Source organism: Podarcis filfolensis (assembly GCF_964270895.1).
Source record: "Podarcis filfolensis genome assembly, chromosome: 8".
NCBI classification, from domain to species: domain Eukaryota; kingdom Metazoa; phylum Chordata; class Lepidosauria; order Squamata; family Lacertidae; genus Podarcis; species Podarcis filfolensis.
The window spans coordinates 46,589,038-46,615,790 of NC_139611.1; the positions used below are offsets into that span (position 1 = coordinate 46,589,038).

The following is a 26,753-nucleotide window of genomic DNA, read 5'->3' on the forward strand; positions in this document are numbered from 1 at the left end:
GGAATCTTTTTAGAACATTTCTTATTCAATTTTCTCCCTGGGTTTTGGAATTGCACATTACAGAGTCATAGAATCATAGATTTATATATCATATAGATTTATATATCTACTACTGAGCTATGGGCCTTCCATGAGCTTACAGCCTTCTCATAGTACCTGGAGACACCAAGATGGTGAGCAGGGATTCTCTAAGCCTGTCATTCAGTTGGGCTATTGCTTCCTTAACTAAGAATCTTGGGGTCTGCAGGATTCTGAACTGGATAGGGCATCTTTTAGTACTGGAAGAGATGTGGCCAGATTGGGTAGAAGCAGTTAACTATTGCCAGTTTGGGTGGGGCTAAAAAGCCCCTCTCACTTTAGACGACGTCCACTCACAGTTTTTGAATTTTTGTACAGCTCCTTGTTATGTTAAAAGTTCAGAAACCTGAGGTCCTAGCTAACCCAACAACACACATCTCATCTCTTTATCCTGGGTGTGGGCTCAACTGCAATCCCAGGAAATCATTCCATATTACTACTCCGCCGCCTGTGTTCTTAGGCTCAGATTGATGAGTTTTAAAACTCAATCCCTTTTCTGTCCCGATTTATTATTTCCTCCTCATTTCAAATATAATCCATGCCCATTTCACATGCCTTTTGGAATCAATGTTGAAGAAAATAAGGGGATGGTAGAGTAGAGAAATGAGGCTTTGCAGGGTTCTGTTGAGCCTCATTGCTTTGTAATCAGTTGCAGCTATACACTACCTTGAAGAGGATTATTGTCCTTCTCAGCTTTCTTTTCCTCCAGGCTTATACCTTTCCAGAAGAAAACCTATCCAGCAGCTAAGCTAATGCAGCTGATGCAGGTAATTTCAGGTAGAGCCAATGCACATGTACAGATTCAGAAATCTGTCATGTTCAAGCATCAAGGGCCATGATTTCAGCATTAAGTGGGATGTGTAACAAAAAGCTGTGGCTAGTGTGTGCTCCTGTCTGGAGTTCTAGCCATGCCCTTTTGAGAATACACCATCTGCTTCTTCACTGTTTCCTATTTTCCCCTCCAACAGTCAATCAGCATTGCATATCAGTTGAGCATGCTCAGGCCTCAATAGGATGTTCATGCAGTTTCCTTTCCCTTAGGGGTAAAGCAACTGCTTTTTTTTTTTAAGTCCTCATGAAAATTCACCAGCATTTTAGTGCTAATTTCTCTGAAAAGACACTTATTAATGCAATCTAGCCTAATATATGCCCTTTTGCAAATTGCTTCCCCCCCCAATGTAATGCATTTTGTATATTATTTTCAGTAATATGTTCATTTTTATGCTCACTCTTCCCTAGCAAATGCATTATTTGTACACATTATCTGGCTAGAGGACTGCATTGCCAAATTTGGAGGATTTGAAGGATGTGTGTGTTATTTTCCAAAAATTAGAATTAGGTGAGTTCACCTTAAAATGTTATCCAAATCAAATTTCTGCCCCATCCCTAAACATAAGGGAATTAGATGACTGCCTCAGATAGTAAATGTGGTGGGCCTTAGAGGAGGCAGCACTGACTCATAGAATCATAGAATTGTAAAGTTGGAAGGGACGTCGAGGGTTATCTAGTCCAACCCTCTGCAATGTAGGAATCTCAGCTAAAGCATCCATGACAAATGACCACCCAACCTCTGTAAAAACCTTCAATGATGGAGAGTCCAACAGCTGTTGAAGGAACTTTCCTAGTATCAGAGTCAAGCTGACCAGTCAGTAGTTTCCTGAGTCTCCATTTGAAGATGGGCACAAAATTTACCCACCTCCAGTCTACAGGGACTTCACCTATTCTCCAAGAATTCTCAAAGATTATAGTCAGAGACTCTGAGATTACATCTGCAAGCTCCTTTAGTATCCTTGGTTGCAGCTCACCAAGCCCTAGAGATACATGAATACATTTAAAGTAGCCAAGTGTTCTTTTACCACCAGGGGTCAGCAATTTTTTTTAGCAGTGGGCCGGTCCACTGTCCCTCAGACCTTGTGGCGGGCCGGAGAAGCGGCACCGGGGGGGGGAGCTGGAAGAAGAGGCAAGGGGGGCAAGTAGTCCTCCTACCCACCCCCACTCCCACCCCCAACCACTGCACTTACCTTCCCAGGGGCTGCTGCCACCACCACCGCTGCTGCTTCTCATGGGTAGGCAGAGCGAGCTCATCCACTTTGCTGTCTGGCCCACAGGAGCATCAGGGCAGCAGCTGCGGCAGGAGGAAGAGGCCAAGGGGCAACGGGAGGAAGAGGCCAAGCGGTGGTGGCTCTGCCGGCAACAGGAGGAAGAGGCTGAGCATCAGTGGCTCTACTAATCAGACACCATGCCTGGTTTACCTCAGGGCGGCATGGGGACATTTCTGCTAATCAAACACCACTGATGTAAACTAGGCATGGCATTTGAGTGGCAGAGTCGCCACCACTCGACCTCTTCCTCCAGTCGCCATCACCAGGAGTCACAGCTTCGCGGCGGCTTCCGGCTTCGCGGCGTGGGCCAGATTTAGGACCCAGGTGGGCCTGATCCGGCCCGGGGCCTTAGCTTGCCGACCCCTGCTGGTGATGGTGGGGACACCATCACCAGATTAGGCACTGTTTTAATTTTGGGTGAAGACAGAGGCAAGTTCAGCCTTTTCTCTGTCACCCAATAGCATTTCTCCATCTTCTCCATGCTGAGGACCTACCACTTGTTTATTCTTCCTCTTGCTTCAAACATAGCCTAAGAAAACTTTTATTATTATTTTTAACCTCTCTTGAAAGTTTAAGCTCATTCTCAGTTTTGGTCCACCTCACCTTCTTCCTGCAACTGGTGGCTACTAGTGTATACTCTTCCTTCATGATTTCTTCTTTCTTCATTTCTTATATATGCCCTTCTCACATCTCAGCTCATCTGTAAGCTCTTTATGCAGCCACACTGGTTTGTTTAGATGCATCCCACATGTCTTTCTTGTTGAAATTGTCTGCATTTGTGCCTTCAATATTTCACTTATATATTATTATTTATTTATTGCATTTATACCCTACCTCAAATTGGCAAACACGCTTCTCCCCTCCTGAATTCATCCCCACAATAACCCTGTGAAGTAGGTTGTGCAGAGAGGCAGTGAATTTCATGGCTGAGTGGGACTTTGAACCCCTGCTGAAGAAGATCAGATATTATATTATTCCTTCTGCTATCAGGTCAAGGATTATACTGTTCCTTAGCTCTAAGCACTCAAGAACTTCCCTTCACAATGTGAGCTAGCTCGGAGACTGGTCTGTTAGACCAGTTACTGTCTAAATAGTGATTAGTGAAGCACTTTGATGAAAGACAGTGATACATTTTCCATAGCCCTGCAATGGAATCCCTCCCTCACTGAAGATGCAAATCTTGATGTGAAAAGCAAAACTCACAAAAATATCAGCCCAGCTCTGTTACAAGCCATAATGAAATCCTCTCTGCATTGTGTAGCCCAGTCTTTTCCTTCACACTGCCAGAAAGTCACCTTCCCAGTGGCTTTCAGTTTTCGCTGAGATAACGGCTGCTTAGTTGATGTTTATATTTTCAAATTCAGGATGTGTTTGGCAGCCAATTGCTGGGTGATCTCTTCTATTTGGACTGTCAGCTTGGCACATTATGTGGTCTTAAATAGAGCACTCACCTCCTGTGCGCTCACACACTGCAATTTGTGCCGTGGCACCATTATGTCTCTATCTTTCTTGTCTGTCCCCAAATTGCTCTTTTCCTCCAATCTATTAGGGTTTATTTGATAATGTTGCATAGAAACAGCAGTGACATTCACTCTCCTACCTGTATTCAGATTCAGATTGTAAGAAGCAAGGTATTTTAATATATCGTCTCTAGCATCCCAGCAGTTCATTGTACATAAATTGTAGTATCCTTGGAAAGCATCCTTGGTGGAACAGCAAGTAGTTAAAAGCACAGCATCGTGGCAGAGTTCCAATGTTTGGTTGCAGCGCTGCAAAGCTCTCGCTATAGAAATTTACACAAGTTGATAGAAATGTTTTTCCACCTTTGGCCAAGTTGGCTTTGTATGTTTTCATTTTATTTATTTTTTTCATTTTTGAAATGCATTTGCTGTGCTAGACCTCCATTTAATGAATTTATAAATGTATTGTAGTGCAATCCTACTCAGAAATAAGGGTGTGAATTTGATTTAGTTCTCATTTAAAGGCAAACATACTTATCACTTTCTAAACTGCAACTCACAGTCATTCCATGATTTTTTCTATGTGGTTCTCCAGCCAACTAATGTGTAGAAAATACTAGTATGCATATATTAGTGAAAATAACAAACAAACAAACAAAAATTGTATGAGGAGACATTGTAGAAATGTATATTTTAGGCAAAAAGTAATGGGAAAATGTGTATTAGGAAAAAGCCATCCTAAAGTGAGAACCTGACAGAAAGAGAATGGACAGAGTCACCCATGCATACGCTGAAATTTTATTGAATTCAGCTGGACTTGCCCCAAAGTAAGTGGGGTTTAGATTGCAGCCTAAGCTCCCTTTTTATGGGGTGAAATACCCAACACTTGAAAAGTAATTTTAAACATAAAAGAAACCAATAAAATAATATTATGAAAACAATAAAAGCCAAATGGGTGATTATTTTTGAAAAGCCATGCCCCTTTGTCCCTTTGCTGTGATACACAAAACAAGCAGCTTCCAAACTACTGTTGGTGGAACACATTTGCTTGTGTTAAATTAAACTAGATGAAACCAGCAAAATTAGCAAGCTATTGTGAGTGCTTATGGAATCCCTTTCAACTGGATCCTCCCCTGAATTTTGCAGTTCCCTATTTCTTGCATGACTTCTGAATCAAAACATGATGGAACATGATTCATTTTTTGTTGGCTCCAGGAGGAATGTTGCCCTTGGGTCCTGCTTTCAGGCTTCCCAGAGGCATTAACTTGGTCCCAGTGAGAACAGCTCTCTGGACTAGATCAACCATTAGCTTGATCCAGTAGGCTCTTCTTACTCACTTATGAGATTTAAAGAGGCCACAGTCTTAGAAATGCTTGGTAGGGCCAAATAGCAACCCACTGTTAAAGACACCCCCCCACACACACACACATCCAAAACTATAGAACTGTTTGCTGTTTGGCCTCAGTCAGGTGCATTTTGGGGCTGAAGACTTTTTAATATCCCTATTAATGTCTACTGTGGACTTCTTTAACTTAGTTTAAGGCTTTGGAATAAAGTCTCCTAAATTGGGTGAATCCCAAAATGAGACGACAAAAGGCCAATATCCTGAGAAAATGTAGATAAGCATCACAAGGAACATAAAGCATAGATGCAAAATATCAAGTCCAATAGAAAATCATTGAATAGTATTGGCAGGTGCATTGGGGATGGGCATAGCTCAGTGGTAAGGACACATATTTTGCATGCAAAAGGTCTCAGGTTTAGTTCATATGATTGAGAAACCATCAATAACTGTTGCCAGTCAATGTGGGAAAATATTGAGTGAGACAAATCAATGATCTTACTTAGTATAAGTATCCCCAGCATGGATGAAACAAATGGGAGCATGTCACTGGTTGTACATGACTGGGAGATAAGGGAATCAAACTAATTCAGTGCCTACTCACATGTCAGTCTTGTAGTTTAAAATCACTGTAAATAATGTTCACTGGCCTTCAGTGAAGTGGCCTTCAGTTTGCTATCCCACCTTCCTGCACTTGGGATCCTCTCCCCTCCCCCCGCAAATAAGGGGGGCTTTATAATTTTTTTCTCTGCTTCCCAATTCTTTCTCAACACACACACACACACACACACACACACACACGTGTACACAAAACCACATATGTAGAATAGACTATTTTGCATACAACATGAGTCTATTTCACATGTTTATGTACAATTGCTCTATATATTGTTATTTTAGAAGTCTGGGTCACTAGGCTGCATGTGAGCAGCTGTAGGGGATGGGGGAGAATTTTATTCAATTCACATTTAAAGGTGAACCAACCTAATTCACATTTTCAAAAATCAATACATGGATGGAAACACAGTAATACTTGTGCTGTCTTTAATTGTCATTTGAATTGTATGAAAGTCAGTTGAAAGAGAATTCCATCAACGTAGGGCCACTGCAGAAAAGGCACTCCCCCAAATGCTCACTAACCCAGTTGGTTGCACCAATGGGCATATAATTTTGAATATGACCATACAGTGTTGTGCATGGTGTAAAGAAGGAGGAGAAATTCAGTTCACGTGTGAAGGTGAACTTACCTAATTTGCACTTTCTGAAACAATCAGAGATCCAAACACAGCCATGCTTCCAAAAAATTGAAATTCTCTGAATTTTGCAATGCCAAGGAATGTGTACAAAAACCATAGAATCATGGAATTGTAGAGTTGGAAGGGACCCCAAGGATCAACTAGGCCAACCCCCAGCAGTGCAGGTATCATAGTTATAGAATCCCTGAGAGATGGCCATCCAACCTCTGCTTCAAAAACCCCAATGAAGGAGAGTCCACCTCCTTTTGGGGTATATGGTGGAGTAAAGTGTGCATGCTCATCCTATGTTCTTATGTTGTTAGCAGAATTTGATGTATTTGCCCATCTGTTTGTGGTTGTTCTCATGCATTATGTGGGCATCAGTTCTTGAGCAGGTATGTGTACACCTGTTTGTATGTGCACAGTTGTACATTTCTTCCCCAATCCATCTAGCTATGCTCTAGAGAGTGTGAAGGTTTACACTTCAGTGCTATTAAAAGGGCCAGCGGGTCCTTGAAGGAAACAATAGATCATATTGAATTGAAGTTGCAATTGCAATAGAAATTCTTCCGTGAGAATAAATGAACTGCCTCTTCTCTTGAATGCTTATACTGGTAAATGATCATTTAAACTGTGGGTCATTGATGAACACATCCATCATCCTTCAGGTGTCACAAGACACCAGAGGCACTAAGATAAGTTCTCTTTGCCACCTAATGGCTTTTCATCTATCTAGCAGAAACAGAAGTCACACTGGACAAATAATAATATAAAAAGATGGCTGGGGAAAGGCTCACAGCAAGAGGAAGGTGTGACAATTACTAGAAGCAGTGATGTATATAAATGAATGCAAAAAGCCACTGACTTCCCTCAATATTTAGAAAGTGAGCTGGGGCTTATTGACATTCATAGAAAATTGGGAAGGAATCCAGGGAGCTAGAGGTATAGTGTCTCTGGGCTTGCTGAATGTGACCTGTCTCCAAAATGCAACACCTCTCAAGAGGCCTCAAAACTAGGGATGAGAGAATACATCTAGTATGAGTCCTGTAAGTGTCTCATTTTCCCAGCCTTTAGTTCACATAGGCTTGCAATGATAAAAAAAGTTCTCATGAAAATTCACCAGCTTTGTAGTGCTGATTTATCATAATAAACACAGTTTTGTATGCAATGTAGCCTTATAGATTTTTTTTGTAGATCAATTCCCCATAATATAAAATATCTTTGCATGTTGTTCTTCACTAATATATGCATTTTATGCACACTTTGCCCCACTACATTCATTTTTGTATACATTTCTTGCAAAATTCAGAGAAGTGCAAATTTTGAAGGATGGCATGGTTTTAGTTTATGTATTGTTTCAGAAAGTGTAGATTATGTAAGCTCATTGTTCAATTCAAGTTGAATAAATTTTCTCCCCCATCTGTATGTAGAACACTGGGATCCACTATATATTTTGGGCAATGTCCCTCTATATATTGGGTTTGTTGGTTTCATTTTAGGTATCCAGGATGTTCTGGGTGTATAACTTTCTAGTTTAGTTCAGTATAAAAATGGTTAAGGTACTGATGATCTGGACACCCAAATGGCCATGCTTGCATACCCAAGGCACCCTGATCTCCAGATTTGGGGGAGGACTTCTGAAAATAGGGTATATGTGTGCATTTCCTTTCTAAATGGAGGACTCAAAATATAGCCAAAATGGAACTTTTGTAGGTCATCACATGCCTGCCCTCTAGAGTCTTGGGGGGATGAGGAAAATAATGAGTTGCTGAGTTTCCCGAGCAAACTTTGTTACATCCAAAAAGAACTTTCAAAACAATAACTACAGTTCAGTTCTGTCTCTGCAAGCTTACCTTAAGACACAATCAAACATTGTGGAGCTCTGAACACATATTTCTATGAGTATATTTGTTTATGCAATTACTCTTGTTCATTGCTTGATTTTAATCATGCACTTGTGATGTATGCAGGCAGGAAGTGATAAATATAAGTGTAACTGTCATGACAACTCCCTGCTCTCAAACATAGACGCACATTCATTACTGCAGAATAACAAATAAGATTTGTGTATGGTATACACAACATTTACATTTTTATCAAGTCCATTGATCAGGGCTGGATCCCTGAGGATCCAGCATGATTAACAATTGCTGAATGTATATGGCTTCTGTGAATCCCACATACTGTATATGACTCAGTTTATTCCGTCCACCTCCTGTTCCCTTCTAGTTTAATCCTTAGCAGACTAGATGGAATGAATATGACTAGAATATTATACAGCTTCTACCAGTGTGCCTTAATTCAGGGATGAGGAACCAGTGGTCCTCCAGGTGCTATCGGACTCCAGCTCCCATCACCCCTGATGGTTGGCCATGCTGACTGGAGCTGGTAGGAGTTCGGAGTCTGGTGACATCTGGGGGGCCATAGGTTGCCCACCTTTGCCTTAACTGAAAGGGATAGTTGCACAAAAGAAGGCAGGAGATAATTCATTCATCTGGTGATGAATTAGTGGTGTCAGTATTTGTTAATGAGAGAGAAGTGTCAGAAAGGGGGAGAATAAGAGTGCCAAGGGTGGTTTAAGACTGGTTGGCATAGAGACACTGTTCTAGAATAGATTATGTCTCCACTCTTGTACTGTGTCTCCATGACAACCAGGAGCTCTGTAGGAACAAAGGTCTTACAGAGGCTTATATGATCTCCATGGGATCAATGCTGAAAGCTGAGTGGAGGTTGTTCTGCTGGTTTGTTCTAAGTTCCACACAGAAGCCCCAGGTTACATTTTCCAAAAGCTAAAGGGTCTTTATTTCTTATTTCTAAGGACACCATTTCTGTCCTGCTTTCTTTCTGAAGTAGAACAGTAGGGTGACTATAGTTGAATAGTGTGTACAGTTCTGGTTTGCTGCATCTCAAAAAGAATACTCTAGTGCTGGAAAAGGTTCAAAAAATGGCAACTAAGATGTTCATGGGGGGGAAGTGACTCTTCTATGCAGAAAGGTTATAACATTTATGGCTTTCCAGTTTAGAAAAAAGGCAAACAAGAGAAGACATGATAGAGATAGAGATAATTATGCAAGGTGCAGAGAAAGTAGGAGGATATACTTTTTCTCCCTCTTCCATAATGCAAGTACTCAGAGTCATTTGATGAAGCTGAATGTTGGAAGGTTCAGGACAGACAAAAGATACTGCTTCTCCACACAACACATTGCTAAACCATGAAATCTGATCCCCAAAGCTGTAGTGCTTTATAAGATCCCACAAGTTGGATGGTTTTAAAAGAGGATTAGACATCTAAAGAGCTGATTCAGCACTTGATAACTGCTATGTGGGCATTAATTGCCAGGGAATGGAAACATATGGTACAGTAGTATTTGGCAGTTTGTAATCAAGGAAATGTGGACGCATAGACTTTACTGTATTTTTGGTTTTTACTGTATTTTTGGTTTCTATGGAAGCCGCCCAGAGTGGCTGGGGAGGCCCAGCCAGATGGGCGGGGTATAAATAATAAATTATTATTATTATTATTATTATTATTATTATTATTATTATTATTAGGTTAGCTCATGGTCAGGGTAAACCAGACTTTTCTATTAGTACAATTTTATTGATTGCATGCACTGAAGAGAACAAGGAAGCTCTCTGCCTGCAACATCCATGTACATCTGGATAGTATGAACTTTACCTCTCACCATTTTCTTCATACTTACCCGGCTCACATCTGATGAGTTCTCCTGGGGGAAAGCAACAAACCTACTGCGAATACACAAGTAATAACTGATTTACCTTGATATCCTCTCATCTTCCATCTCCTTTATTTTATATAAATGTATTTCTTTTATTCACTGTATTTTGTCTTTGTGGGTTTTTTCATGAACGTGTGTTAAAAATGTAATAAAGATTTGTTTTATTTTAAAAGAGAAAATTAGACAAAATCATGGAGGATCAGCTGCTACTAGCCATGATGGCTATGTTCCATCTCCACTGTTGGAGGCAGTATTCCTCTGAATACTAGTTTCTGGAAATCACAAGTTGGGAGACAGGTGTTGCACTCAAGTCCTGCTGATAGGCTTCTTATCTGCATATTGCTGGCCATAAGTGAGAACAAAACACCGAAGAAGATTGCCCTTTGGTAAGATGGAGCAAGGCTCTTTTGTTGAGTGATTTTACCCCACTTTAACATTGTAGCCCCATTCTCACTGAAGTGATCATCCTTGTCTGAATGTATCCCTTCAGGCTGCGATGAACGCTGCTATAATGGAATGTTCCTCCATACAAAAATAATGAATAAATCTCTTCACATGGAAAACTAGAAATCAGCCTTATCCTGGATGTCTACTTTCATATGTCATGCCCTGTCCCTGCTGGAGTATCAGTATCAGCCAACCCTTCTGCCCCATCAATCTTGAAAAGGAGCTGAGTGCTTATTTCCCTAGGACTGATTCTGTGCTCAGTTCATAGCCTCGCCTCCTTACACTGCCTCATTTGTACTATACATTTAAAATAGTCTCATTCCATATTAAATTGTCATGGCTTCCTCCAAAGAATCATGTGAACTGTAGTTTGCTAAGGGTGCTGAGATTTGTTAGGAGACCTCCTATTGCTCCTCACATAACTACAGTTTTCTGAGAAAAGAAGAAGAAGAAGAAGAAGAAGAAGAAGAAGAAGAAGAAGAAGAAGAAGAAGAAGAAGTTTATAAACAGAGGGTGGTTATAGCTCATTGGTAGAACATGTGTTTCTTCATGCAGAAATTCCCAGGTTCTATCTCATGATCACTATTTAAAGGATCACAGGTAACAGGTTGTGGGAGAGACTGCTACCTGCAAACCTAATGAGCCACTGCCTGTCAGATCAGACGGTACTTCATTTGGTATAAGGTCATTTCAGAAGCTCACATATGTTTAGCACAGGGGTTATCTCAGGCCAAAGGATGGGGGGGGGCAAACATAGCACTCCAGGCCTCACTATATGGCTCTATGAATGCACCCTAGGCCACACATCCTCTTCCCAGGTCTTCATCAACCCTATTTCATACCTTCTTCCAGAGTTTTTGCCTGGATGGAATGTGTTCTTAAACTCTGATAATGCCTCTTGGTTCCCTGGATAGAGATGGGTGTGTGAATGCGTGCACAAATTTGTCTACTGTACAAAGGTAACAGTGTTCCACTTAACTTTTGCTTCTGGTCACACCTACCACTAGTGTGTGGGTTGCCTGGAAAGGAATGTAGCTGTTGGACTGAAAAAAAGATTCCCCATCCCTGATATAGCCATATAATAAAAGCAAACCAACTGAGGTATATAGGCAAAGAACATATGATAGATCTATAAACGAGTTTGAACAGGTTTCAGGAAGACAGTTCTTTTGAATTTCCAGAATGTTTTAGCCTAGGCTGAGCACTTTCCTTTGTAATAATGTTACTGATATACTGTACTTATAAAGTTGTGTGTGTGTGTGTGTGTGTGTGTGTGTGTGTGAGAGAGAGAGAGAGAGAGAGAGAGAGCATTCAATTAGCAAGGGAGAATGCTGAAGTTATAGAGAACAGATTTACACACCTCCTACTATTTGAGAAGTCTCTGCAGTGGAAATTCACATTCATTTATCCTCTCTCCATCATTCCTCACGGTCCCACATAATTATGAACTTAATGATCTTTAACCTTGACATGAGCAAAGGGTTCTGAATCTTGATAATTGCTTTACATACTCATACATATTTGATAGAACTAAAGAAATGTTTCTTGGGGGATGAAATTGCTATACTTAATGACTTCAAATATATTTAGCTTTTGTTCTCTTAAAAAAAAATAGCGCAGATTTTAGGAAGGGTGATGGCAACAAATGATGGCCCATGTATGGAGCTAATCTACCCATCTTGCTTCTTAGCCTAGGCCATCTATTGTAATGTTTCTGTATTAAGGATAAAAAGCACATGAATGTTTCAAATAGCTGCCTTGATGATCTTTGACTGCCGCCAGCTGCTATAAAGAAGGGGAAGAAAGATTTCTGTAAACATCACATTTATCATTTACTTTAAACTAGAGAAAGCATGATTACCATTTTTTGTCTGGTACTAGTATTTGATGGAAAAAAGAGGGGAAATATATATTTAGATTTTTTGCTCTTTGCAGACCTAGAGCCAGTGACAAATGAAGGTTATCAAATGAGCAGTTTGTACTTTTTTGTTATTTCATATCCACCATCTCATATTTTAAGCAGTTATATGATTATATGAAATATGTCTGTATGCATTTCAGAAGCATCTCTTGTATGGAAAATAGGTTTTGTTTTGGTTTTGGATTTTTTAAAGACATTGGGCATGTTGCAGTCAAATCGGTACACCAGGGGTGGGAAACATGTTTCAGCCTGAGGGCCACAAATATTTGAAATATTGTAAATATACAAAAAATATTTCAATTCAAGAAAAAAGTTAGAAAGGTTCCAAAACAGACATTAGAGATCATCTTGAACCTTGAATTGCTGCAATGCTCCTTTGTGAGCATTGCATAATGTATCTATATAAGTAATTTAAACCACACACCTTGGACAACCTTCTGGGGGCTTCATACCAGTGATGGATAAGGCCAGAAGCAAAGTTAGGGAGAGAAGAATGAATGTAAATTTCACCATTGTACAGTAGACTAGTTTCTACACATGCATTTCTCTAATTCATCCAGGCTAGCAAGAAGCATTATCACTTAACCATCCAGCCATAAACACGCAAGGAGGGTTCCCACTCAATGTTTATCCATTTTGGAAACCAAACTGGAATGTTTTGATTCTTTATTCAGTGTTCTTCAAATTTGGATCCCCAGACATGGACAGACTACAACACTCATCATCCACAGCCAGTTAGGTCCAGTAGCCAAAGATGATGAGAATGATAGTCCATCCAAATCTGGGGTCCCAAGGATGAAACACAGTGCTGTATGTTCTATTTGTACTGAGATAAATTGCTATGCGCAGTGCCAACCTACTGTTGTGTTTTGTATTTCCTTTTTCATGGCAGGAGCAGGGGAGGAGGATATGAATGGTTATGATACTTATTTAACTGTCTTTATAAAGGAATCTTTTTTTAGGGGGGTGCACAACCTCTTTCTTGAAATCATAATAAGAAAATCATCGGTACTTAATAGTTGTGTGTGTGTGTCTGTGTGTGTGTGTCTGTGTGTGTGTGCGCATGTGGTTTTTATATATAAAAAAGTCTAATTACACTTCTGATTACATTTTGTTTGATTAGTATGCATGCAAATAGTCTCTCTTTCTGTATTTAAGCTCTGATATGGATCAGTAGCGGCTGGATGAAAGAACAAACCTCTCTTTGTATGCATTATATGTATGTTTAGTGGCGGAAGAAATGGACTGGGATCATTTGCCCACAGCAATCCATGTTCTGAATGTTGTGGAGTAGGTTCCCCTCCCCTGCTCATGAGAAGACTCATGAGATGCCATTCTGGGATAAAGGTTGTATTTATTAAAATTTAACAAATCGGGGTATTGCAAGCCAATTCACCAAACTAACCCAATTCAGAAACTACAGTGTTAGTGTCATGGACTGTCTGAATACAGAGGAGTGGTGGGAGACACCAGCTGGGGAACCTCAAAGGGAACCCCCAGAGGAAGAAGGCTCAGAGCCAGGGGATTGGTGGTGGGACAATGATGAGTGGTCAGAGCAGGGGCATTCCGAGGGGGGTGGGGTCCGCTCCGGGTACCATTCAAAGGGTGGTGACAAAATGCCACCCCCTGATAGATGGCACCCCCGGGGGCGCTCCATGCCCACAGGGATGAGTGCCATGCCACCTGGGAAGAGCGCCATTCCAGGTACCAGAGCAGGTTGCTTCGCCTCTAGGTCAGAGGGAGAAGAGGGAGCAGACTGGAAGGAGGAGGTGTCAGAAGGTGAAGAAGTAACAGGGTTTAGTGAGCAAGAAGAGGCTGTGGCAGAGGGCTGCCCAAATTCAGAGGCAGGAGAAAAGGGGGATCAGGAGACAGAGATGAGGCAGGCTGCTGAATAATCTAGGGAGACTCTCCATCCTGTTGCGACCAGCTCCTTTCCTCCCTGCTCTCCAGTGTCTCTTCACATTGAAGACAGAACTGGCAGTAAACTTTAAGCTCTATCTTTCACTTAATATCAACAGGCATATATGGACACAACTGAAGCAAGCAAGCTAGTGAAAGAGTTATTAAAACAGCCAGTTCAGGAAGGCCGCTTTGCTTTCTTTTTCCAGGCACACTATTCAGTGGCTGATTTACTGGCTGATTTTCTCACAGTAACATGGGCATTAATTAAAGGCTATTGCTTGTTCCAGCATTGATAACCTTCTGGTCAGATCACTGTAGTGCGTTAGACACAGGGCTACCATTGACGATGACTCAGGCTGCATTCACATGGCAGTTTATTCCATTTTCACAATGTTAAGTTCCTCATTCTGTTTGTGCTTGCACACAACATAAATTCCGCTGCTGGAACACTAGTGGACTATAGTGCACATTTAGTGTTTTTGTGCAGGGGGTTGTTGCCTGTTTGTTCATATTATTTTTGTATCTTTATTTTGGTTTATATTTTTTATGTGGAAATTGTTTTGTTTGGTTGTGTACTTTTTGATGTTTTGTGTATTGTTTATGACTACATTCGCTATGTTTGTACTGTAGTTATATAAATTTTTATATGTTGTAAGGCGCCTTGAGCATGGCTTTGGAAAGGTGGCATACAAATATCTGCACTAGCTACCTACTTACTCCTGGTCCCAATTCAACAGATTAGTATAAAAACCTTGGGTGACTAGGATCCAAATACCTGAAGGAGCACATTTTCCTGTGTTTTGAAATCTTCTTCTGAAGCTCTTCTCAAACTGCCTTTGACAAGCAAGAAGACAACTTTTTTGGTGGTGGTGCCCCAGTTTGCAACACCCTTTCTGAAGAGGCATGCTTGAAACTTGCATTATATATATATCACCATGTAATGGTTACAGGGGTTGCTCGTGCGTAAGTTGCCGCCACTCCTGGCTAGGTTGCCTGGTTAAACCTTTTCTGTCTGGACAACCCTTCACTTCGTGGCTGTTTCAGTCGCTAGCAGAATCCGTCAGTGGGCGTTTCTTGAACTTCTTCCAGCAAAGAAGTTCTTTGACGCCAAGTCTCCGCCTACTCTCCCTGCACGGAAGTCTTCTGCACAGGGTGGGTGTGGGTAGCGGAGGACCCGTGCTCTCCCCGCTGGTCCTGGAGCCCCCTCGCCGATTCCCCCATCTGCCCCCCTTTATCCCTGGTGTTACGTTGATTTCCTTCCCCAGCCGATGAGTTGCCTCTCTCCCTGCTGGGCCCTTCTCCAGCATCGCTTGGGAGCCTTGCCTCCGCCTCTCGCTCCGATGTCAGTTCCCTGACACACCAGATTAAGACATTTCCATTTTCAAGACCTTTTGATTTGTGTAAAGACTTAGCCTGCTGTGGGATTTTATTTTGGTTACTTTAGCTGCTGTCTCATAGTATTTGCTAAAACTATCATCGTCCTGTATATTTTAGTGTTTTATAACAGAAATAATTCATTATTTATATTTCCTGTACACCATTCTGGAAATCATTGTCTGAAGGATGGTGTGACAGCTATTCACTCCTAACATTGTTCACAAGTACAAGTTGTCTCTGCACATGTAGAAGTGTTTATGTGGAAAAACTGTACATAGGCTGATTTGTACAACTCATCTACTGTGTACACAGGTAGCCAGATTATAGGCTTGTTGAATAATGCAACTCTATTTTTTGTAATGTAACACATGAACACCCCTATGCTGTTGTATTAACATGGTAGCCTCCAATTGCTGTTGGATAACCCTCCATCATTGGCCAGTAGGTCACCATGTTGGCTACACCTGACTTAAATAAAACAAATCCATAAACCTAAAATGAAACGTGTGGCAGTGCTGATGCAAAGGCTAATTGCTTTATGTCTTTTTTAAAATGATCACTCAATAGCTTCTTTGTCATTTCAGCTACACACAGACTTGGACCCTGGAATCAGCAAGATCAAGTACATCCTGTCAGGTGATGGAGCTGGTACTATCTTTGTGATCAATGACAAGACAGGGGACATTCACGCAATGAAAAGACTTGACCGGGAAGAAAAAGCTGAGTATACGTTGACGGCCCAAGCTGTTGATAGGGATACAAACAAACCTCTGGAGCCTCCATCAGAATTCATCATTAAGGTCCAAGACATCAATGACAATCCCCCCGAGTTCGTTGATGGCCCATATCATGCAACTGTTCCTGAAATGTCCATCGTGGGTATGTATGAGAGTTCCAAAGTACTTTGCAAAAGATACTGTGTACATGTATTTCTCCACTGGTTTATTTAAAGGCACCCTTTTAGGACCAAATCCTCACAAGGCAGTTTCAATCATTTAAATGTATAATCACAATAAAAAACAAAGCTTCTATAAATCATGTATGTGCAGCATAGAAAACAGCAATAAGAATCTATAACAATAAAATAACTACAAGACACAACTGGCAAATGTATAGCAACATCTTACTTAGTAGAAGAACATTCAAAGAAATAAAATAATTCAGCACCAGAACTATTAACAGCAGTGAAATATTGTTATTGAGAAAAAGAAAAAAGCCATTTGTAACAAATGCATCTTTAATTTTCATTTGAAGCCTTGCAATGATGGGGTTATGCAAAAGTCAGTTGAAACAGAATTCCTTCAACATTGGGCCACTGGAGAAAAGGCATTCTCCCAAGCACCCACTAACCCAATTGCATTGCCCCAATGGGCATATAACTTTGAAGATGCCTTTACAGAGCCAGTGTGGTGTAGTGGTTAAGAGTGGTAGATTTGTAATCTGGGGAACCGGGTTCGCGTCTCCACTCCTCCACATGCAGCTGCTGGGTGACCTTGGGCTAGTCACACTTCTCTGAAGTCTCTCAGCCCCACTCACCTCACAGAGTGTTTGTTGTGGGGGAGGAAGGGAAAGGAGAATGTTAGCCGCTTTGAGACTCCTTCGGGTAGTGATAAAGTGGGATATCAAATCCAAACTCTTCTTACAGTATATGCATGGTATAGAGATGGGGAGCAATTTGATTCAGTTTACATGACAGTATACATGACTTACCCATTGTTCACTTTCTGAAATGGTATGATAATCAAAACACAACCACCCTTCAAAATTTGAAATACTCTTAATTTTGTAATGCATTCCTCCTGCCAGGGAATGTACAAAACTGCATATACAGGTGGAAAATGTGCATTGAAATGCATACATAGTGAAAAGAACATACATAATGCATTATATTAATGCAAAAATGGTATATTAGGCAATATTGTATGCAACAGTGTGTATATTAGAATAAATTACCACTAAAATGCTGGTGAATTTTCATGCAGATTTTTTTTTTAATTGCCAAGTGGTATGGAACTGTGGAGAACTGAAGAATGGGGGGGAAATAAGAAATTCAGAGAACCCAAAATTTAGATATTCATCCATCACCAGCAGGATGTGGATGGCCCTTTAATTACTCTGGTTCTAAACTGTTTAAGGGTTTAGTCAAAACTAGCAATGTATCAACCCTTGGCAAATGGTAGATGAACATAAAAGTGTTTGTTTCATTTCCCCGTCTCTTACTTACATTTGCAAATCCATAGTTGACTAAAGCAATATGTTTAGCTCCTCTGGATGAGTGGTTGGCTAGACTGCAAAGTCTTTTGTGCAGAACACGTGGATTACATTTATATTCCAATCATAGTGTTGTGGTGGAGACTTGTGCTGCTGAAGCAGATTCATCAAGATTTGTTCCAACACGCCACTATAATCCTATTGATATTTGGTTGATGTTTAATTATCTGTTTGTGTGCATTCTTCTACACAGATGCACCACTTAGGATATGCGGCTACATACTTATCTATTTCCCCTCTTCCAACTATAATTAGCCAGAGACACGAAAAGGAAAGATGTTGTGTCTGGGAGCGGATGGTAAGGTCCTTGAGTGAATTTAATCAATTAACTGTTTGAATGGAGAAGCAGCAAAGCAGAATGAGAAGCTCTGAAAAGCAAGAGAGGAGTAAGGGGTGTGTTGCCACTAACTTTTCAAACAGCAGTATAGAGGTCTTGTAACTCAGAAAAGCTACAAGCTTTTCATAAAGTTCCCATTCTAGTCCTTGACATCTCCTGTTAAAAAGATATGAATGCTGGGAAGACCTCTGCTTAAGGCTGCTGAAGAGTATAATGTTAGTGGATTAATTATTATAATTTGGAGAGATGCCCACCACTGAGGGGGAGTGATGGCTCAAGGAAGCAGAAGTTTGAAAATTTTGCTTTCCCAGGACACCAAGGCAAAACTCATCACCATGGAGGAGATCAAGGTGTGGTTTCAAGAGACTGTGGAGCAGGCATCAGGACTGATGTCAGAAATGTCTCCTTTGGTGTCATGAACTGGCAGGAAAATGGGGAGAGAGGAGGAAGAGGATCCCAGTGAGGGGTGTAGCTGGGATTGGAGCACACCAGAACAAGCTGGTGATGGGGAAGGAGAGACTGGTGTAGGAACTACTCACTGGGTGACAGAGGATGACGAAGGGATGGGGGTCAGTGGACAGGGACCAGAGCAGCATGACCAACCACCAGAGCCAGAGGGGCCTCTGTCTCCACAAACATGGGCTCTGAGGCACAGGGAGCAGCAGGTGGGGCACTACAGGAGACTACAGGCAAGGGCCCACAGCCAAGCTCCCTCGCTGGCCAGATGGGGCTTACTAGCTCTGGGAGGAGGTGTGTGATTCCTCAGCTAGAGTAGGCTTGGAACATGAGAGTCACATGCCTCGTCAAGCCTGGATGCTGTAATTAGCATGCAAAGTACAAAAGGGCAGCAGAGCTGAGGTGCTGTGTCTGCTCAACTGCCCGTGTTGATGGACCTCAGCTTGCATGCTCCAGGATCTTTGTGGGACTGTGCTTTGGACTGGACTTTGGGCATGTGCATTGACCCTAGACTGGGGACTTGCTGCCAGGTAGGCCAGGGTTTCAGGACAGAAGGGCTCAGAGCAGGAAAATGAACTCCAGGGCCCACAGGAATAGAATCCACCTCCTTGGATACATCCACATATTGGATCCATATCCTCCTCAAAGTTTCAGTTGCTAGGGGGCTTTCCCCTTGAGGAATCCTGGTCTGAGGCCATGCCATAAATCAGGGTCAGTTGAGGTGTGTGTGTGTGTGTGACACCAGCATGCTGTGGGGCATGCTGATGTGAGCTGTGCGCTCCAGTAGGCATGCTGATGTCAGACGCATGTATGCAGCATGCATGGCCCTGGGCACCCACAGTCCCGAGGCCAAGCCAGTGGGCTTGTGTGAAGTTATTAAAATACAGTGGTACCTCGGGTTACAGATGCTTCAAGTTACAGACGCTTCAGGTTACAGACTCCACTAACCCAGAAATAGTACCTCGGATTAAGAACTTTGCTTCAGGATGAGAACAGAAATCGTGCTCCCGGCGGTGCGGCGGCAGCAGGATGCCCCATTAGCTAAAGTAGTACCTCAGGATAAGAACAGTTTCAGGTTAAGAACCTACCTCCAGAATGAATTAAGTTCTTAACCCGAGGTACCACTGTAAAGGAATTGAGAAATAAAATTACTAAATCATACACATGTGCATCATGAGGGTGCATTACACTCACACTTCACAGAGAGACACACAAACAAATGTGAGAAGTCTCTAACTAACTGGAGAGTGTTTTTCTTTTGGAACTGGCCAACAATGTGACTTTTAGTAATTTCTATAAAGCTGTCAAGGCGAGATGCTCATAAATGTTTACTTGGAAAAGAGCCCGGGCACTTTATTGCCACTGTTGCGTCCTGTCAGGCTTCTGGAAACAATAGACTGCCCTATTGCAGTTTTTAAAAAACCAGAACTACAGCCGTACACATTAGTGTAAGAGGCCAGAACTGTCATTTTGCTGACAGCCAGTACAATTGGTTGTACAAAGCCATCTTCCCTTCTAACTGGAGTGGGCCCAGGAGCACTTTCGGAGAGAAGTTTAGGCTGGCTTGTCAATTACAAGTGCTTTTGGAGGTTTGATGTCTTTGCTCCTTTAAATCACTTCTGCGGAAATTGGCAAAGGCCTTCACCACCACCGTGTCAGCTCCTATGACCCAAACATAGGTTCAATATGTTAAGCTCCTTAATTATACAGCGAGGCAAACACAGCAAAGGCCTGGGGTTGAGATATTTCTATTTTTGCCAGCTTCTTGGCAAGAGACTGTAAACACTCACATGAACCAAGATGCTCAGGGTTGTGAAGACAAAACAAACAAATGGGACGCTGGACTAAAATGTTAATAAAGTCCATGCTTCAAAGCACTTTGTATCCAAGGTAGGGCTTAGGATACAGGAACATAGGAAGCTGCCTCATACAGAGTCAGAACTTTAGTCCATGTAGTTCATTATTGTCTTCACTGACTGGCAGCAGCTGCCCAGGAGCTGGAGATTGGGCCTTGTGCAAGCAAGGCAGATGCTCTACCACTCTACCACAGCCCTTAAGCTCTATCAAGTTCATAGAATCATAGAATAGAATCATAGAATCATAGAATCATAGAATCATAGAGTTGGAAGAGACCACAAGGGCCATCGAGTCCAACCCCCTGCCAAGCAGGAAACACCATCAGAGCACTCCTGACATATGGTTGTCAAGCCTCTGCTTAAAGACCTCCAAAGAAGGAGACTCCACCACACTCCTTGGCAGCAAATTCCACTGTCGAACAGCTCTTACTGTCAGGAAGTTCTTCCTAATGTTTAGGTGGAATCTTCTTTCTTGTAGTTTGGATCCATTGCTCCGTGTCCGCTTCTCTGGAGCAGCAGAAAACAACCTTTCTCCCTCCTCTATGTGACATCCTTTTATATATTTGAACATGGCTATCATATCACCCCTTAACCTCCTCTTCTCCAGGCTAAACATGCCCAGCTCCCTTAGCCGTTCCTCATAAGGCATCGTTTCCAGGCCTTTGACCATTTTGGTTGCCCTCCTCTGGACACGTTCCAGTTTGTCAGTGTCCTTCTTGAACTGTGGTGCCCAGAACTGGACACAGTACTCCAGGTGAGGTCTGACCAGAGCAGAATACAGTGGCACTATTACTTCCCTTGATCTAGATGCTATACTCCTATTGATGCAGCCCAGAATTGCATTGGCTTTTTTAGCTGCCGCGTCACACTGTTGGCTCATGTCAAGTTTGTGGTCAACCAAGACTCCTAGATCCTTTTCACATGTACTGCTCTCAAGCCAGGTGTCACCCATCTTGTATTTGTGCCTCTCATTTTTTTTGCCCAAGTGCAATACTTTACATTTCTCCCTGTTAAAATTCATCTTGTTTGTTTTGGCCCAGTTCTCTAATCTGTCAAGGTCGTTTTGAAGTGTGATCCTGTCCTCTGGGGTGTTAGCCACCCCTCCCAGTTTGGTGTCATCTGCAAATTTGATCAGGATGCCCTTGAGTCCATCATCCAAGTCGTTGATAAAGATGTTGAATAAGACAGGGCCCAAGACAGAACCCTGTGGCACCCCACTAGTCACTCTTCTCCAGGATGAAGAGGAACCATTGATGAGCACCCTTTGGGTTCGGTCAGTCAGCCAGTTACAAATCCACTGAGTGGTAGCATAGTCAAGACCGCATTTTACCAGCTTCTTTACAAGAATATCATGGGGCACCTTGTCAAATGCCTTGCTGAAATCAAGGTAGGCTACATCCACTGCGTTCCCTTCATCTACCAGGCTTGTAATTCTGTCAAAAAACGAGATCAGGTTCGTCTGACATGACTTATTTTTCAGAAATCCATGCTGACTATTGGTGATCACAGCATTCCTTTCTAGGTGCTCACAGACTGTTTGCTTAATGATCTGCTCCAGAATCTTCCCTGGTATTGATGTCAGACTGACTGGGCGGTAATTATTTGGGTCCTCTCTTTTCCCCTTTTTGAAAATAGGGACAACATTTGCCCTCCTCCAGTCTGCCGGGACTTCGCCTGTTCTCCAGGAATTCTCAAAGATGACTGCCAGTGGTTCTGAAATCACATCTGCCAGTTCTTTTAATACTCTTGGATGCAGTTCATCTGGCCCTGGAGACTTGAATACATCTAGACTAGCCAAGTATTCTTGTACTATCTCCTTAGTTATTCTGGGCTGTGTTTCCTCTGCTGAATCATTTGCTCCAAATTCTTCAGGTCGGGCATTGTTTTCTTTATCGGAGAAGATAAAGGCACCTGTTTCCACTAGCAGCCAGAGAGGTGCATCTCAAAAGCCTTCTCTCACTGTATCCTAGCAACTGACATTCAAAGGCATGCAGTCTCTGACAGGTAGCATATAGGCATCATGACTACAGTTTTATGAAGCATCATCTTCTACTGTATTTATATAGGCTTTATGCACACTTTAGAACACTGACCAGCATTCTCACATGTGCAGGGAGCCTCCGCAAGCAACTGCTCTCTGAGAGGTGAACCAGATGCCTTTGGGAAGCCTACAAGCAGGATGCAAAGGCAGGAGTAACCTAACGCTACAGTTCTCCATCAACTGGCCTTCAAAGGCAGGCTGTCTCTTATCCCTGGTAGGGCATGTAGCCATCAAGACTTAGTACCTATAGTCTTGCCCCTTCTTTGTGGCGCTATGGGCAAAGAGGCCTGCATGAGAAAGGGTGTGTCTGTGTATATAGACCATGAACAGAGCATTCCCCACCCCCAAACACGGTGTGTCCTACTTCCAGTGTTTCCTACTTCCAACCTAATAACACAAAAGAGGCTCAAAGTGATAGATTTTATTCCTTCTTTCCCCTGTGAGCCCCACTTTGGAACAGCTGTTCTTAAGCAGCATGTGCATGTCCCATTGAATTACTTGGATTATGAATGACTGTAAAAAGCAGTTCAGTATAAACAGCAGTTCTACTACTTTGATTCAAGTTCAAACCTGAGTCTGTTACTGCTTTCGCAGTCCCCGTCCCCCCCCCCAAATTGCTGCCACTTCTTTTCTCCCCTCTGCTTTTAGGCAACTGAAAGCCACTACATTTGTTTTACAGTTACAATAGCAACTGCAATACCACCACAGGCTATTTTATTATGGCTAAAGCTGAAATAAAGGGGAAGTTTGAATGTTCTCCCCAGGGAGGCTTGCCTGGCGCCTTCATTACATATATTTAGGTACCAGGCGAAAACATTTCTCTATAACCAGACCTTTGGTTGATTAACGTTCTATGACCTTTTAAATGGGTTTGTGGGAGGGGGGTTATTGGTTTATTATTATTATGTATTTGTCTTCTCATTTTGTATTTCTACATTGTGAACTATTATGTGATCTTTGGATGGAGGGTGGTATGCAAATAATAATAGTTTCAACCCTTCTGCCCATTTTTACTTGCAATGCCCTTTAAATGAGTAGCAGCTACCAAAAGGCATTAGTTATGATAACTACATAGAACTTCCAGGTTCAGAGAGAGGCTGAATACATACGTACCTGCTTGGAGCCCAAACTAGAATCACTCAGAGTTGTCCTCAATGTCCTGCTTTTAATCTAGATGTATTCTAGATCCTGGGTCTACAAAAGTGAGTGTGGTCACTCAATATGCCTTTGAAAACCGTACTGTTAATTAGGTTTCCCATGCCTTTTCAACATCCTCCAACACATTTATTGAGCAGATGTGGATACATGCCACCCCACCCCCACCCCGCGTTGCTGGGACCACTTCCATCTGTTTTAAAAATGACACATTGAGGGGTAATATAGAATCCACGTGCCTTGAGATTTTATTTTGAAAATGAAATTAGTCTGTGAAAAAGCACTTTCCAATGGCATAAAATATGCAATAGGTGCAGATTGTGTGTGGACTAGGTAGAAAAAAACCGCTGGTTTGCAGTGTGCATTGAATGAAGATTATAATGTCATGTGTGTGCAGCCAGAGTATTGTTTTAAATAACAGTAGATGTGGGAGGGCAAGGGATCAACAACAAAGGAGGGCTGTTGCTTTCAGAGACCACATCAATAATTGGCATCATTGAGCAGCTATCAGGGCCCCTATGACCTGAGATATCAAACTACTGGTGCCCTTTATGCTCTCCCCTAACCCCCCCCCCAAAGCTCTAACCTAATGCTTCACCTAGCCACCATTTTGATTGCCCAACCAAAGGCCCTGGCACAGTACCATTCTAGACCTAACTTCATGGCAATCCACAGAGCATCTCATATGACGCCCTGTTGCTGCTCACTGCTCTTCATTTCTGGCAGGTTAGCCTGCCAGGGCCCAGTACTGAGGAAGGGACTCAACCGAATGCACTCTGTCCTGCGGTCAAAACTGGAGCCAGACTCTGTTTGCTTTCATAGTTTAGAAACAGGATGACAGATTAGGGTGTCTCCAAACTGCAACTGTATCTTTGTGGGGGAATCTTGTGGAAGGAAGTACAGTGCTTATCAGGTTTGGTCAGTTCAAGTAGATTAAAGCAATCTGTTGTCCTGATGCACCAAATCTACAAAATTTATTTATATTCCAGAAATGGGGTAAATAAATGGTAATTGGCCATTTCCACTTCCATGTCCACTAAAATTCTCCAACATCCTAAACGAATTCTTTGTCATATAACCACCTGATAAAAAAATTGGAACAAATTCTCATTGAAGAGCAGGTATAATCTAACCTCTTGTGTAAGCCTTGTGCAGAGGGAATACAGGAAAAAAATGTCATTTTGAGGAGCCCTAGATCAAACCTTTGATGTGTTCTCATATTTTATAGAATATTTGGTTGCAGGGGAAGATGTTAAGATGAAAAACATATTGTTGACAGTCAAGAATTAGTCTTCATTGAGTTGTCAGGATCTCTTTCTCCTTCATTCTTTCCATTTTCCTGGTAGAAAATCCTGAATGACTTTTTTAAAAAAGAGAAAAAACGTTGTCAGTTTATACCTTACTTTGTTCAAGGTTTTTGTGCAGCAAAGGTTAGGATACATTTGGAAGCTTTCATGCCTTGAAGTTACGTTACGGTTCTGCATGCCCCAGAACTGGAGAGGAACTTGTATATGCTGTGAAGCCCTTAAGCAACAAAGATGTTGTACAAGCTATCTCATTTTTCGATAAGTGCACCAAGTTATAAGTGAGATTGAGGGGGAGTGCATTAATCTCTCCAGCCCTCCACAAATAAAAATGCTGAGATCTCAATGAAAAGAGGCATTTTATTTGTGGAGCGCTGGCGTGATTAATGCAGTTGCCCTCTATCTCGCATATAACTTTACACACTTATCTAAAAATGAAATAGCTTGTGCAACATATTCATTGCTTGAGGGCTATGCAGCAGCTATATACAAGTTCTGGGGCATCTGGAACTGCACTGTACCTCCAAGGAATTAATATTTACAGCAACTTCTCAATCTTTTTACTCCAGGGAAGCTAGATCAAAGGAGTTTTTCTTGTACAAATGAGGTGAAAATGTTGGAAGCTGCCCAATACCAAGTCAGACAATTGGTTCATCTGGCTCAGTATTGTCTACACTGGCTGACAGTGGCACTTTCTAGGATTTCAGTCACGGTTCTCTCCCAGCCCTACTTGGAGATGCCAGGGATTGGACCTAGGATCTTCTACATGCAAAGCAGAGGCTCCACCACTGAGCTATGACCCTTGCCATGACAAGATTGATCCCTCCCATTTTACACCACACAGGTAAAGTGTATAAGGAAGACACAGTCCTTCTTTGTATTAAGATCATACACATGATGGCAATATGAGTGGGAGTAGAAATTTGAGTTTAACTCACCTAGTAACTCCCTGTAACAGGGACTACAAGCCCTGTTGCTTCTGTTCTGTAGCCAAAATAGCAGAAGGAGTAGGTATACTTAGGCATGGAGGAACCCCAGGGGTTGCAGAAATAATTCAAAACAGAACACCCCCTGGAGGAGGGGGTCCCAAAAACAGTCCAGTGATGACTGAGGACAAGCAACATGCCTGCCACTATGGTTTCATAAATTTACATTCCACCACAGAAATAGCAAACTGATTGAACACAGCCAACACTGAAAAAAGTGTTAGTGACCTTCATTAGTCCCTTCAATCTCTTTCCTAGTCCTGTTCATAAACTGGGAAAATAGGGTATTCTAGCTGATATTTCAGCATGACAGCAAATATCACATGAGGGGTTCTGAAACTTATTGCTTCTGCCCTGAGCTCCTTCCAAAGGCTTCCAGCTTCTGAGGATAGAACTGGTTGAGTATCATATATGCTTGAATATCTATGTCAGCCTCTTCCAACCCAGGGCCCTCCATATGTTTTGGGACTACAACTCCCCTCTGCCACAGACAATATTAGCAAGCATGAGCATTAGCACCAGGCAATGTCTGGTACAATAAGAGAGTAAGTTAGCAGTACTAAGTTGGTGTTTAATTACCCTGTGTAATTAGCAAACCTCTCCAAATTCTCTGTGTTCACTTTCTAGGTTTACATTAATATTTTAATGTGCTATATTTTCTGAGACCCTGTACTAAAAGGGCTCTGATACTGTGATCAACCTCAAATTAGCCCAAAGGGTAAACTGAAAGTTAGTAAAACAGA

The 26,753-nt window shown here is 42.0% G+C and overlaps 1 protein-coding gene across 1 annotated transcript in view; it reads left to right on the top strand.

The window, feature by feature from the left end:
• The window catches only part of CDH8 (cadherin 8), a 231,688-nt gene that overhangs the window by 64,128 nt on the left and 140,807 nt on the right, over positions 1 to 26,753 (top strand). The window contains exon 3 of the mRNA XM_083625807.1: positions 16,189 to 16,483. Within this exon, the coding sequence (XP_083481933.1) occupies positions 16,189 to 16,483 (295 nt within the window). The remainder of the gene's footprint in view (positions 1 to 16,188; positions 16,484 to 26,753) is intronic.